Source organism: Eurypyga helias, unplaced genomic scaffold (genome assembly GCF_000690775.1).
Source record: "Eurypyga helias isolate BGI_N326 unplaced genomic scaffold, ASM69077v1 scaffold16393, whole genome shotgun sequence".
In the NCBI taxonomy this organism is placed as follows: Eukaryota; Metazoa; Chordata; class Aves; order Eurypygiformes; family Eurypygidae; genus Eurypyga; species Eurypyga helias.
The window spans coordinates 208-13,136 of record NW_010242007.1 but is presented as its reverse complement, the minus strand read 5'-3'; the positions used below and the strand labels follow the sequence as shown (position 1 = coordinate 13,136).

At 43.6% G+C, this 12,929-nt stretch overlaps 2 protein-coding genes across 2 annotated transcripts; both read right to left on the bottom strand.

Annotated features, from left to right (window-relative positions):
- Positions 1-1,491: 1,491 nt before the first annotated feature.
- Positions 1,492-3,547, bottom strand: LOC104507604 (disintegrin and metalloproteinase domain-containing protein 20-like; the record flags this gene model as incomplete). Its single annotated transcript, XM_010148942.1, is given in 2 exon segments — positions 1,492-3,480; positions 3,482-3,547. Coding segments are annotated over 2 exon segments (2,055 nt in total), but the record flags the coding sequence as incomplete, so codon positions are not given.
- A 7,030-nt stretch (positions 3,548-10,577) lies between these two features.
- Positions 10,578-12,714, bottom strand: LOC104507603 (mediator of RNA polymerase II transcription subunit 6-like; the record flags this gene model as incomplete). Its single annotated transcript, XM_010148941.1, has 4 exons — positions 10,578-10,933; positions 11,273-11,300; positions 12,038-12,153; positions 12,606-12,714. Coding segments are annotated over 4 exons (381 nt in total), but the record flags the coding sequence as incomplete, so codon positions are not given.
- Between the last annotated feature and the right edge of the window lie 215 nt (positions 12,715-12,929).

Genomic DNA, 12,929 nt, shown 5'->3' with positions numbered 1-12,929 from the left:
ATGCAGAACACAATCATTAAAAAAAAGAAAAAAACACACAAAAATCCCCAGGAAAATATGTATTCTAAAAAAATAAATGCCATACTTGGCAGGCAATAAGTTTACCATCACCATTTGTAGAGTCACCAACATCTTTCTTCCCAAGTGCTGGGACACTGCCTTTATAAAATGTTTGCTAAAAACGTTATCTTTCCAAATCCAAATAATTCTTTTGGTAGCAGACAAGTACATTATAGCCCTTAATCCAGAAACACCAGTCCTTTAAAATAAAGCTTTCACTGTAAACCTGGACTACAGACCACTCTTTAGGCTGATCTGGTTGAACGACCTAGTCACTGCTGTAAAAGAAATAATAAAATAAAATACAATGCTTCTGTGTGGCACTCCGCAGAGCTGCAAGGACATGTTCAGCAACAGCTTCAGAAGCAATCGCATAGTATACCCAGAGAAACCCCCTGAGATAGTTAGGTAAAACATCTGTCAAATACTGCAGGCATTCTGGATGGGGAAGACTTGCAAAATAGTTCCAAAGAAATCCAGTTAACTTGTGCAACCTCACAGACAGCTCCTCTTAACGACGGTAAAATACATAGCACTTCTCAGCAGTCAAGGCACTGGAAAGGTTCCAGAAAAGAAAGACAATTTGTTCTTGTGAAGTGTCAGGTTTGGTGTCACTACACCCTTGATGTATATTTCATGGTTCGCAAGTGTAACGCTTACTGGCGTGATCTGGATAATACTTCTCTACTATCTCACAAAATGAAGACTGTGATCCCTACTATCATCTACCTCCCTCCTGAAGGGCTACTCCCTGGAAACAGCGCGAAGGGCTTATGCCAGAGACACCTGCGTCTCACTGCAGTAACTGTTTCTTGCCTGCTGGTGTGTCACAGATGTGAATTAAATGGAGACTGAAGGAGCATTATTTTTTTCTCTTTGTTTATTAATTAATGACAGAAGAAAGATTTTCACCTGAACTGGAGAAAACATTGGATGAAGAAGTAAACTGGAGCAAATAATTTATTTACATGTGTTTTAAGAAGTTTACGTTTGTAAACTGTTGATATGAAGCATAAAAACTATGCCTACAGCTTAGCTAACTACTTCAGTTGAAGAGCTCAAGGTGCAAAGAACAGCATTTATTAATGTAAAATGAACAAAGATAACATTTACTCTGCATTTAACAATACCACATGAGATTAGAACTATTCAGTATGTGTTGAGTTATTTTGATGAGTTATCAGCTGGCTCTGCTCAAGGGAGATTTCCCCAGGTGCACCCAAAGGTACTGCTTGTTGGTCTTCAGCAAGTGCTTTGCAGTGGATTTTGACCTTCAGAAACTGCTGGCCTTTCCAATATTTGACACAACTGCTCTTTTCTTCTGTGAAATTGAGCCTTTTTCCTCCTAAGCCATCCCACTATTTTCCGATTACAACATATGGTAAGGGTTACTACAAAGATACAGGGCAAAAGACAACTAATCAACGTTACTTCTATTTTTGCCCTCTGAAAAATCTCCCTGGCTGGAGGGGGTCCACTGTCAAGGCTACCTCCAAACCCTTCCCATTCACAATACGGAGGAGCCCAGCCATACTGGCAGTGACAGTTTTTCCGATTGTTACACACCCCTCTGTCATGACACTTCGTCACGTTACAGTTGTAGTTCAGCAGAGATACGCTGGTACACGTCCTGTTGATACAAAGCATATCACTACCACACGGCGTGCCATCTCCCACGGCTCCCTTGTCAGCTATGGGAATCCCTACATGGTAGTCGAGACCCCAACACTTTTTATCTCCAATGGGGGTTTGGACTAGCGTTACGTGGTTCTGCAAGAAAGGCAATTTGTGTATGTTTTCACACTGGATCCTACCACATAAGATGTTCTCAATACTGCACTTGATAAAATGGATATTGTTACGAATACCGCAATTCCCAAACCGGTCCCCTCGAGTATTCACTGCTTTGAAGCAACCTAAAGGAGCGGCCCTAGCTTGTTTGCCAAAGAGGTGCTGGCACTGTTTACTGTGGGAAGAACATTTTCCTCGATAGCAATAAGCACCATCTCTGCAAGGGGTTCCATCTTGTACGTACACGTCCAGCGGGCACCGAGGGGAAGTCCCATTGCAATACTCCGGCAGGTCACAGTCACCAGTACTTGCCCTGCAGAGCGTTCCTGCTGGAAGGACCTGACAGCTCTTGCAGCATTTTCCAGAAGCACAGACCGAACCTGCAGCGAACGTACAGTCTGGGTGACAACAAGGATCCTTTCTGCAATTTGATTTTGAATCACAGTCACATTGCTCTCCGCTTTCTACTATCTTATTCCCACAGTATTCACGCTTGATAGTGTAAAAAGTGCCAGGTGCTGGTGGTTGACGAATGCAGCTGGCACCACGCGCAAGCAGGTTAAAGTAGTCTTTGTAACTGCAGTCACTGAACGCATCAGTGTCAACACTGCTTTCATACATAATGCATTTCTTTTGTCTGCATTTACAGCCCGGTTCATCATGCTGCATCCCAAGAGTATGGCCCAGCTCGTGGACAAATGTGATAATAAATGAGGACAACTTCCTGTTGGTGAAGGAAGCAACTGCTGATGACCACTGATTATCACACATGGACCCTAGAAATGCCAATCCCAGGGTCCTTCCAAAGCTCTGAAATGCAAACAAATGAGCAGTATCATGATGCATCCGTGGAGACAGGTCTGACTTTCGCCATTTGTTGAAGTCGTGAAGCGCCTTGTTGATAGAGTTGGTAATGTTTATGAGGTTGCTTTTGGTCCAGATCTCCAATCCCACAAGGAACAGCCGAACAGAAAGCTGTTCATACAGAGAGTCCCCAATGTTGATGATTTCTATGACTTGCCTCAAGACTTCAGATTCATTCCTGCCCGACTTCACAAACCGCACGTTGTCCACAACCACTACCATCTTCACATACCGAACATGCGTCCACCAGTCCTTCAGCATTTCCTCCTCCTCTGCCCTGGAGGCCTTGAACCAGGGCAGCAAAGCCTTTTGGTGCTGCAGCTCCTCCAGGGTCAGCCCGCAAGTAGGGCCCACAGGATTGTTGGTTGCCTCCATGCGGTACATGATGTGCCGGAAGGCCGGATCATTGGGGATGGGCTCAATCTCGTAGGTTCTGTGCTCCACCCAAATGTGGGGCCCCCTGCCACAGGTGCTAAGGGCCACCAGGGAGCCGGGGCTCCCCTGCACCTCGCCCTGGTAGAAGCAGTTGTCCTGCACCAAGGGGTGCTCCTCCCAGCGGGCCCCATCCTTGCTGTAGGTGACCAAGGTGAAGGGGTGGGAAACCAGGCCCCGCCTGGGCCGCAGGCGCAGCACCCGTGGCCGCCCCTCCACCTCCAGCCGGTAGGAGACAGCCAGGGGGTTGGTGTTGGCCTTGGGGCTCAACTGCCGTGGCACTGTCACCCAGGTGGCAGTGACACGCAGCTCCTCGGACAGGTCCCCCGGGGGCGGCAGCGGGGCCCCCCACCAGGCCCACCTGGTCCAGCAGCACCAGCAGCATCAGCAGCGCGGCCATCGCTGCTGCCCTGCACCACCCCACTGCCTGCTTTCTGAGGCGATGGAACCTGCAAGGGCGCTGCCCAGTGGGGGAAGCCACCCCAGGCCTCCAACGGCCCCTCAGTGCAGAGGGCTGCAGCAGGGAAGGAGCAGCAGAATCGCACCTCCCTTGGCCTTCCCCCTGTGGAAATGGCACCTTGCTGCCTGGTGGTTCATCTCAGAGGGCTGTGAGGGCAATGCAAGACATCTCTCCCCTGCTCTTTGCAGGTGCAGAGGCTCTCATGGGGAGGAACAAATACATTAACCTACCACAAGCACGTTCCCAGCTTTTTATAACCTTCGTTCTCAAATTAAGGGGTGTTTCTCCTTCTGAGCAAACGCAGGAAGGAGGGGCCCCAGCTCAGCTTCACACTCCTTGTCATTAATGTTTGTGTTGAGCAAAGGGATCATTTGGTCAGACCACAAGGGGGAAAATCAGTTTTAACAGCTCAAAGGCCGGCTTTTGCTTTAGTCAATTTTTTTATTAAAAGGTGATTTGTGAGTAGAGATCAGGAACAGACTATTTCATGTCAAAGAATATTGGGAAAAGCTTAAAGTCTGAAACTGCAAGGTAGAGAAATACTTGCCTCCTAGCTAAGAAAGGCCAGAAAGGAGTGCTATGTCCTAGTAACTAGCACGTGCCTTACTACAGCTACTACACCTATACACACACACTCCCAAGAAAAAAATACAGAACCAGGGAGGAATTCGCTTCCACTACGTGCAGTAACACAGAAGCACACTAATAACACCAAGTATAAAGGCATAAAGCCTATCCACACCACAGCTGCTACACACCTACAGCAATCTGCCTTAATTACAGGCATCACTGATTCAACAGGCGGTTTTCCCACATCACAGCCTTTCTAAAGGTTTATCCTTGCACGGCACCAGGAAGAGGGAGCTTACAGGTACATCCACCACAACAGGCTGCCATCACGGTTTTAGGGAACCGCTCCAAGGCATAGCTTTAATGCACAGATCTCGATTGTGGTAAGACAGGACGTCCTGTACAGCACACTTTTTTTGGCATGTAGTGCTGGGATTTGACGCAGCCACAGCTGTTATCTTTTGGGAACTCTTCACGACTTTCTTTTCAGCACTGAAAGCATGTCTGGGATGAAATTCAACCTGCTATGGCCCTTTTCTTTTTCAGCTGCAGGAGGTTCACCCTCCCACCACTCCATCTCAGGGTTCCTGACTTTCACCACCAACTTCTGGGTGCTGACCATCACCCTGCCACAGCCAGCAACACAATTCAAACTGCCTGAGACAGGCACTGGCCCCTCAGGAGGTTGAGCAGCGAGAGAAGCTGGCAGAGTGCTCAAAGCCTCCCTGATGAGGCTGGTACCTTGAGCTGGGCACATGGCAGGCCCAGCCAACCACTGTGGAGGTTACCAACAGTTGTCCAAAGGAGCCTCAGATTCTCTGAATTTGTTACTTGCTCATTCCTTGCAAGTGTGGTCAGCATTAGTAGCGTACACCTTGTAACCCAGTAGCTCACGTTAAAGGAGTGAAAAAGAGGAGGATGCCTGCTTCTATATGTCCATGACCCTATTTTGTTGGAAACTTATTACTGCTTCACCTAAAAGTGAACAAACTAATGACTAGCGTTAGCCTTATCTTTATTTTCTAATTAGTTTAGTTTTAAAAATTATAGAAACTATTTTCTGTCAAGTCTTTTATGTGCAGTTCATTGTTGAATAACTGTCCACTACTTTTCAAGTGTCAGTTTTGCCTTCCCAGGCTGTGAACTACATCAGATTATGTCTTTTGAAATGACTGCAACTCAGAGCACAGTAACAGAAAAATCCCGTTACGTAATCTGTCTGCGCAGCGTCTGCAGCGCTATTTCTGAGTGCATGCTTCAGCCATGTGATCACGCCCTAAGTTAGAGAAAAGGCCCTACTAAATCACTCTGCCAACTTGCTAGAGACATGTCTTGCCCACTCCCCTCCCCCCCCTCCCTGAGTTGCCTACTACTTACTTTCAATTTTCACATAAACGTAACTCTATAGTTGGGGCTAGAAAGCACGCTGGTTCTGTTCCTGAGCTCACGTCAGGTTATTCTCTGGGGAAAGCGCCAACCTAAGTTTGCAACACTGTGCTGAGCACCTAAGCGAGCCCTTCAGCATCGAGGTTCCGTGAAAAGGGATGACAGAGTCGTGTTCAGGTTACCAGACCCTTGCACTTCTCTACTCTGATCAGGTAAAGATCCAAGGGGAGGGAGGGAAAGATTCCCATTATATGACAATGAACAGGTAGGAAGAATAAAAATGACTGACCTTACCCTCTAAATTTCCAGTGAAGGTGCAAACTCCTATGGAATTGAATCCTGACAGCAAGAGGCTTACTTTTCTCACTTCCCTTCTGTTGAGTCTTTAGGAAGAGGTCACAGAACCCCAGCAGCCTTGTGGACGACAGGTTGAAATTTACTGGCCTGGCAGTAAGAAATGAAGCCTTCTGATTGCTGAGAGATCAGTAACTCATCATAACTCCTCCCACTGGGAAAATTTCTCCCCACCGCCCATCCATCTGTGATCCACATTAGGCTACAGAAGGACACTTGTCACATAAGTGACCGTTTGTTTGTTTGTTCTGTGCGTGATGACGGGACAAAAGCAACACGATCAAAAATTCACCTTGCTCCCTAAGGAAAAAGAACTGTCTTGAACCCTGAATGCCTAGTTATCACCGTTTACTTTGAAAACAACTGAAAAAGTGTATCACATCAGCTTTTGTTCAGAAGCCAACAGATCTGCTGGTTCAGGGAAGCCACAGGCTACTCACACAACAGATCTCCGCTCTACTTCTCACAGGGAACCTCCGTGTCTCAAAGCCAATCGCTCCTCTTTGCCTTGTCCCTCCTCTCGCCTGTGCCCTTCTAACCTTGCTCCAAGTACATCTTGCTTTGGCAAACAACACGTACTGACTGCCCAAATGGCGTCTAACGTTCCTTGCTAGCTAGAGGTTACCAAAAGACGGAGTACGAGGGCGCAGCGGCGAAGAGGAATGGGCAAGAGTAACACAGCCCGGTCAGACCTTACGTAGGGAAAAGTTGAAAAAGACAGTAATTCTTTGGCATCCGACACACTGTTAGCTTTACGCAGTGAATTGAGGTAGCCAGACTGCCCCTCCCTCTACGATCTGGCTGGATTTTTGCATGTATGGGCACATATGCATACACCTGTATATACATGTATGCATATCTGTTCACATGCATACACACATTTACATGTGCTTTTAAGGCTGTTTCTAAACTCCAATGTTTCTACTGGAGTTCTGGGTCACTTTTAGCTCCTGCTACCCCGTGATTTAGGCCAAGAAAAGCCCTTTTGAAGTCTGAATGGTTATTGTCTAAGAGCAAAAGTAGAGATAGCTCTCTGTCCTGTATAACCAAATCTCTCTTTTATGCAACAGAAAGTGACGCGGAGGGCAATTTTCAGCACTGCCTGCTTATTTCCCTTTCACCTATAAGCTTTACAAATACTGAAGGTCCTTTGAAGGACTTTGGATTTCAGTGCTTGGGCTCCAAAAACCAGACAGTGTATAAATACCAGAAAGAAAAGGCTTCGATTCTCATACACTGAAAAACATTACTGACTAGAAGAGAGCTGCCTAACAGCTTTTTGACAGTAAATTACTTGAAGCTTAACAGTAGTAGCTGACAATGTCACTTGAGTAAGTTAGTATCAAAGCTCCCTTAACTGATAAAATTATTTGGGAATATCTTGTCAGCAAGCAACAACATCAGAAGGTATTTCTTCCCCTTGTATGGCAAACCATCAGCACTGAAGGACAGCTACTAAGAAACAGGCACATGCATGGGTAACATCCCTTACTGCTTTGCAGCACCATTCTCTCAGGAAAAATCATTCCCCTGCAAGAGACTTATCACATTCAAATGTATCGTTTCATGCATGGAATCTATTTCCTCTCCTCTCAATAGCTTAGATGCTGGCACTTCAACTCAGGTGGGATCAGAGCAGAAGTCCATCCTTTTTAATGCCCTCTGACACCAGTCAATACCAAACATTTCTGCTGAAAGCTAAAAGGCTGTTAGGAGATGCAGATGTGAGGACAGTCTGCCCCTTCAAGGTCCATCCTCATCTCGGAATCAGTTCATATTCTGAGCATGGAACGTAACAATTCAGTCTAAACATAACTCCAATTCAGCTTCATTGACTTGTCCCTCTGTTCTTGTACTACAACACAGAACAAGAGTTCTCTACTTCCCTACTTGCTTCTCAGCACTCAGTTTTATAAAGAATCTATATTTGTCTTTTCTTTCCTAAGGAACTAAAGTCTTGGTCCTTCCAGTGGCTTCATAGGAGAAACTTTCTCCTACTCATTGTATTGCCCTTCATCAAAATCCTTCTACTTTAGGAGAATTCTCTTTCAGACACACTATTACAGGACAGAATACTTCATAGAATAAAGATTCTTGAAGAAAGCGGTCAAACCTACTCTTCAAATCCAGTAAACCCTGAATGTAGTCAACTGGATTCTTTCCTTCTCCCTCTTCAGAAACTAGTGCTTTGCCTTGCTCTCTCAGGTATGAGCTCATGCACTCACACATTGTCTTCAGACCATTTGGCACACAGCTAAACAACTTGCACATGCAGGCAAGGTCTTCTGTCTTCCCATTCTTCAGCATATGAACTAGCCCAGAGTTCTCCATCTCCACTATAGGTTTCATATGCTTGGAAATAAGCTCCCTCTCAACAACTTTCACAATTGGTTCTTCTGTTGATTTATCCAGACAATGCATCACCCGTTCTATTTCTTCATTAATTCTAGCTTCTACTTTCTTTATATATACAGAAGCATTGTTTTCAGCTAAAAATTTCTGACTTTCCATCTGAAAAAATTCTGCAGACATCTCCAAAAACGGAGCTTCAAAGTCTTCTTCATAGACTGACCTTCCTTCAAGACCTAGAATCATTAACATCTGGCAAGCATTTCTTATTGCGCCTCTGTCTACAACTTCTCCTTTCCTTTCCCTTGCAATCATATCCAGCAGAGTTTGCCGCAGGTGATCCCTAATACAGCCATAGCGTACAACTTGATCTCGAAAAATCAAGCCTAAATTGCAGACATTCTCCACGTTATTTTGTTGCACATACACACGGTCCATATACATCAGAATGTCTCTAATCATCACTACATCACTTCACTACACTGTGTGTTCTAGCATCCCTTTTTGACCTGCACGTACCCTCAGCAATAAGCAAGGTATCTTTCTTCTGCTAGCAATGTTAAATCTTTCCTAAGTAGTTAATTTTCCTCCCTCAGACAAAAAAGAAAACTACCCTAGATCTTCATTACAGTGCAATCTAGTCATCTTTCCTGCTTAAGTTTTTCTAAATGACCTAGAGGATCTTAATAAAACAAGTAACTACAGAGAAATTCAGCTCCTTCAGTGGTGATTTCCAAGGACTTTATTCTGCACATCAAAAATACAGCAAGGACTCTTGAGGTTCCTCACCACTCAAGCCTCGTTTCTGGAGAACCCCCCTTTCCATCGTAGGGATGGACGAGATGATGGCTTCGGTGCTTCTTGAGCTCCTCACCTTCAGAGGGATTTCTTTAATACAAGAAAGAATCAACACCCTTTCGTTCTAAGTGTGTTCACACTACCCTGTAATTATCCAATGCTGAATAATTAGCTGTCTTGTTTTGGGCATCCCAGAATAACTGCTTTCTGTAGCGTCACTTGATTTAAGATCTCACACTAGCTTATTATCTACTTCTATCAACATTGGAAGAAATAGCAGTTCAAACTTGACCCACATGGTTTGAAATAAAGCTAATACACACTCAGGTACACCAATACAGGAATTTTTGGTCTGTATCTGCATCAACATCAAACAGCTATTGTCTTATCTACATCTTTATCCTTACAGCTTTGGATATCGGGACAAAAATGATACAGGTCTTTCCATCATTCAAGAGCTTCCCAGTCAGAGTTGATTATTAGTTACTCAAAAAGAGCCTCTTATAACCTCAAAATATATTTTACACAGCTGTGTAAGCAAGTCTTAGTCTTCCTTCCTATCTACATTTTGTTTGCCACGTACAGACCTTTTTCTTTCTTACCACAAACAGGTAACAGTTGTGAAAATAAAGTATCCTATTTCAAGGATTGCTCCATTACTTCAATGAAAAAAACCAAAACCGAACCATTAGGCATTTCTTTGTAATGGATGACTTCTAATTTTCCGTAAAAAAAAAGGTCTGTATAAGCAATATGCTTAAATAGCCAAATATACAGCTGTCAGTGATGTTTCTCTTCCACTGCCCTACCTCCTCAGGTCTAAAAAGCAGATGACTAATCAAGGTGCAGATGCAGCAAGAAAGTGCTAGAAGCACAGAAGGTACGTAACTGATACATCTGAGTTACAGTGAAAAAAGCAGAAATACAAACAGCTTCACTGAGTGTGCAACAGCAGGACATTTTAGCCTGTTTTATGTCATCATAAATCTCTCTCGCAGAACACTAGCTTTTATAATAAAAGACCATCTTAGCCATTAAGTAAAATAAGTGCTCAAGAACATTTACAGACTGAGAGCACTCTGACATCTAATTACACAGATTTGAGCCTCCAGTTATCCAATCTTTTATCTGTGTCCCAAGCATACTAAAGGCACAGCAATTTATAGCAGGAAGCCTAAATCCTTTTATTGAACCTTTCTTCAAAACAGCACAAAATATATTCTGATATCCAAGCAAAAAAAAAAAAACCCAAATAACACAACATGCTGCCAGCACATATGGCATAATTATTACTAACAAAGTAAGCATTTAAGAAAGGCATTCCAGCAGCCAGAAGTTTTATTTGCCAGAATTCTTTTTTTGGTGAGTTTGTTTTGAGGGTTTTTGTTTGTTTGGGGTTTTTTTGATATCTAAAAGGCTTTTTTCTTTTTACATAGGAAACCAAGACACAAGGGATGCAAGAGTTTATAAATACTTCAGGAGACTGCAAAATAGTCCATAGAAAAAACATTCTCAGAAGCCAACATTCAAAATAAGATGAAGACTGAAAACACCTCCTTTGAGGCAGTTCATATCCTGATGTTGACATCTGTGTGACAGGTTTCTACAGAAAAAGCTGTTCCAGGGACTTCAGTCCCTGAATCGTCAGTCTCAGTCGAAGAGCTTAAATATAAAGAAAGGGGAGCAAGAATCTCCTGTTTTCCAGGTACTGACTAATCCAGATGTGGAATAACTTCTCACTTCACTGGACTCTCATCCGTTTTTCAGGTCCTTTAGCACCAGCACTCTGTTGAGCATTCTTTGCAGTCTCTTTTTCCTCTGGCTTGACAGCTTCAGGGGCTGGTTCTGGTTCCTTCTTGATCTGATCCACTTAAGAAGCAAAATAAAAAAGTTAAACCTCCGAGTTTTATCATACAATACTGTACAGAGTACTTAAACACTGATGTCAAAGGGTCAAAATTCATTTCAAAGGTATAAGAGTAACTAAGGGCTAAATGAATTTCCTGCATTCGGACCTTCAGGCAACACAGTTTTACAGACAGAAAAGGCAGGAGGAGAATACACACTATTTCAGTTTTACAGAGAACTCTTATTTAGTAATCTACACTATTGGGCAACGCCAGAATTCCTAACTACCTTCGCAGCAGCTGCAAGGAGCTCATGTGGCAACTGGAAGGCACTGCTTAAGTCTTATGAGAATATTAAGACCTGGGATAGGCTTTTCTCCAAGCTTTTGCTGCGGGGGAGAAAGGAAAAAAAAAAAACACCAACACATTAGTGTAACCAAAGTCATAATTCTTAACCCTTCCTATTATTCACTTAGGAATATCAAGCAATGCGCTCTTAGACATAAGAGTGGAGGGTAGAAGGGATCACTAAATACACTTTAAGCAAAATCCAATTAACGTTTTATAATACCCAGTTTTTCCTCTGACAACTGAAAAGCACTAAAGCAAAACACTGAGTTAGCCAGTCTTTCCCACATCTGAGGAGTAAACATCGCTTCCTTTGCTTCCAAGCAGAAGATCTGGTGGAATAAATCACTACTAAAGATGATCAGAGGTAATCACAACTTCTCACAACACCAAGAATTTCCACACTAATTACCGAGCATCAAGGAACAATGGAGTAACTAAACCAAGATAGCTGCAGTGGCTTGATTGAGCTCACAAACCAGGAAACTGGAAGCAGCAGCAAAATCTGATAGCTGACAAGAACAGAGCCCCTAAGAGTAGATAAGGAATTTGTACAATAAAATTCTCCCTCATAGTTTTGCCAAGGTCTTAACGACTCCTGCAATTACAAAGGGGAATCCTACACTCCAAACACAGCCTTCCATTTCAAATTTATTTTTTAAATCATATTAGCACTGCAGAAAGCACACAAAATTCCCCTTTGGTTTCAACTGTTCAAGTACTTACGACTGCCTTAAGTTTCAAGTTACAGCAATACTACGGCTTACAAGCATCATACCTGAACAAATCTGGGTGGAAACTTTTGTCTTAGGTCTAAAAGCAAAGCATCTACCCGTTGCCTTTGGAAAATAGAACTTGGTTCTTCTTTCTTCTTGGCTTTTGGTTTAGCTTTCTCTGCAAGTCACAGAAATGAGAGAAAGATGTATTAGAAGCTGGGTTCTCTTAGCAGCTCTCTGTTGGATGACAGGTTGGTATTCGTCTCTCCTCTAAACTTCACCTAGATTTTCCTGCTGCCTTGGTTTTTTTTTTTGTGGAAGACAGATTAAGGACAATTCTCACCTACTGAAAAACTGGTTTGGCTTCTGCAAATGTACTCTGGTCTCCAGTGGGTTGAAGAGTTGCCTACTTTGTTGACACATGGCTCACCATTTTCACCTCCCACCCATGCCTCCATCTTCATCCCTACCAGCTCAGAAGACCAAGATTCCTTCCACCTGACAGGGAGCACCAACTTACCCTTCAGACAGACAGACAAACACTTAACCTCATCTCTACACCATCACTGTGCATTGCCTCAAGCTTTCATCACCTTCCCTCTCTTACACAGGAGCAACTAGCAATCATACCTCGTTCCTCTTGATCTTTGAAATGCCACCAGTAGCCCTTGGACGGATGATAGCGACAGTAGGACATAGCTTCTTCAAAAGCAGACTGAATTCCATGCACTGCAGTGAGCTTCAGGAACAAGGACATAAGGCAGTGTTCAGAATTTAAGGAGAAATTACAGCATAAATTTTTGAAGGCAGGGGTTTTAAAATTTCTGTTCTATATTCATTTCTGTTCTGGGAAGGGAACTTGAGACATCTAGTTTTGGACCAAGGATGTAATCTCTAACAGGCTTTTACAAGACCTTTTCTAAGTTCTTTTCTAAACTGACAGAGAAAAACTTG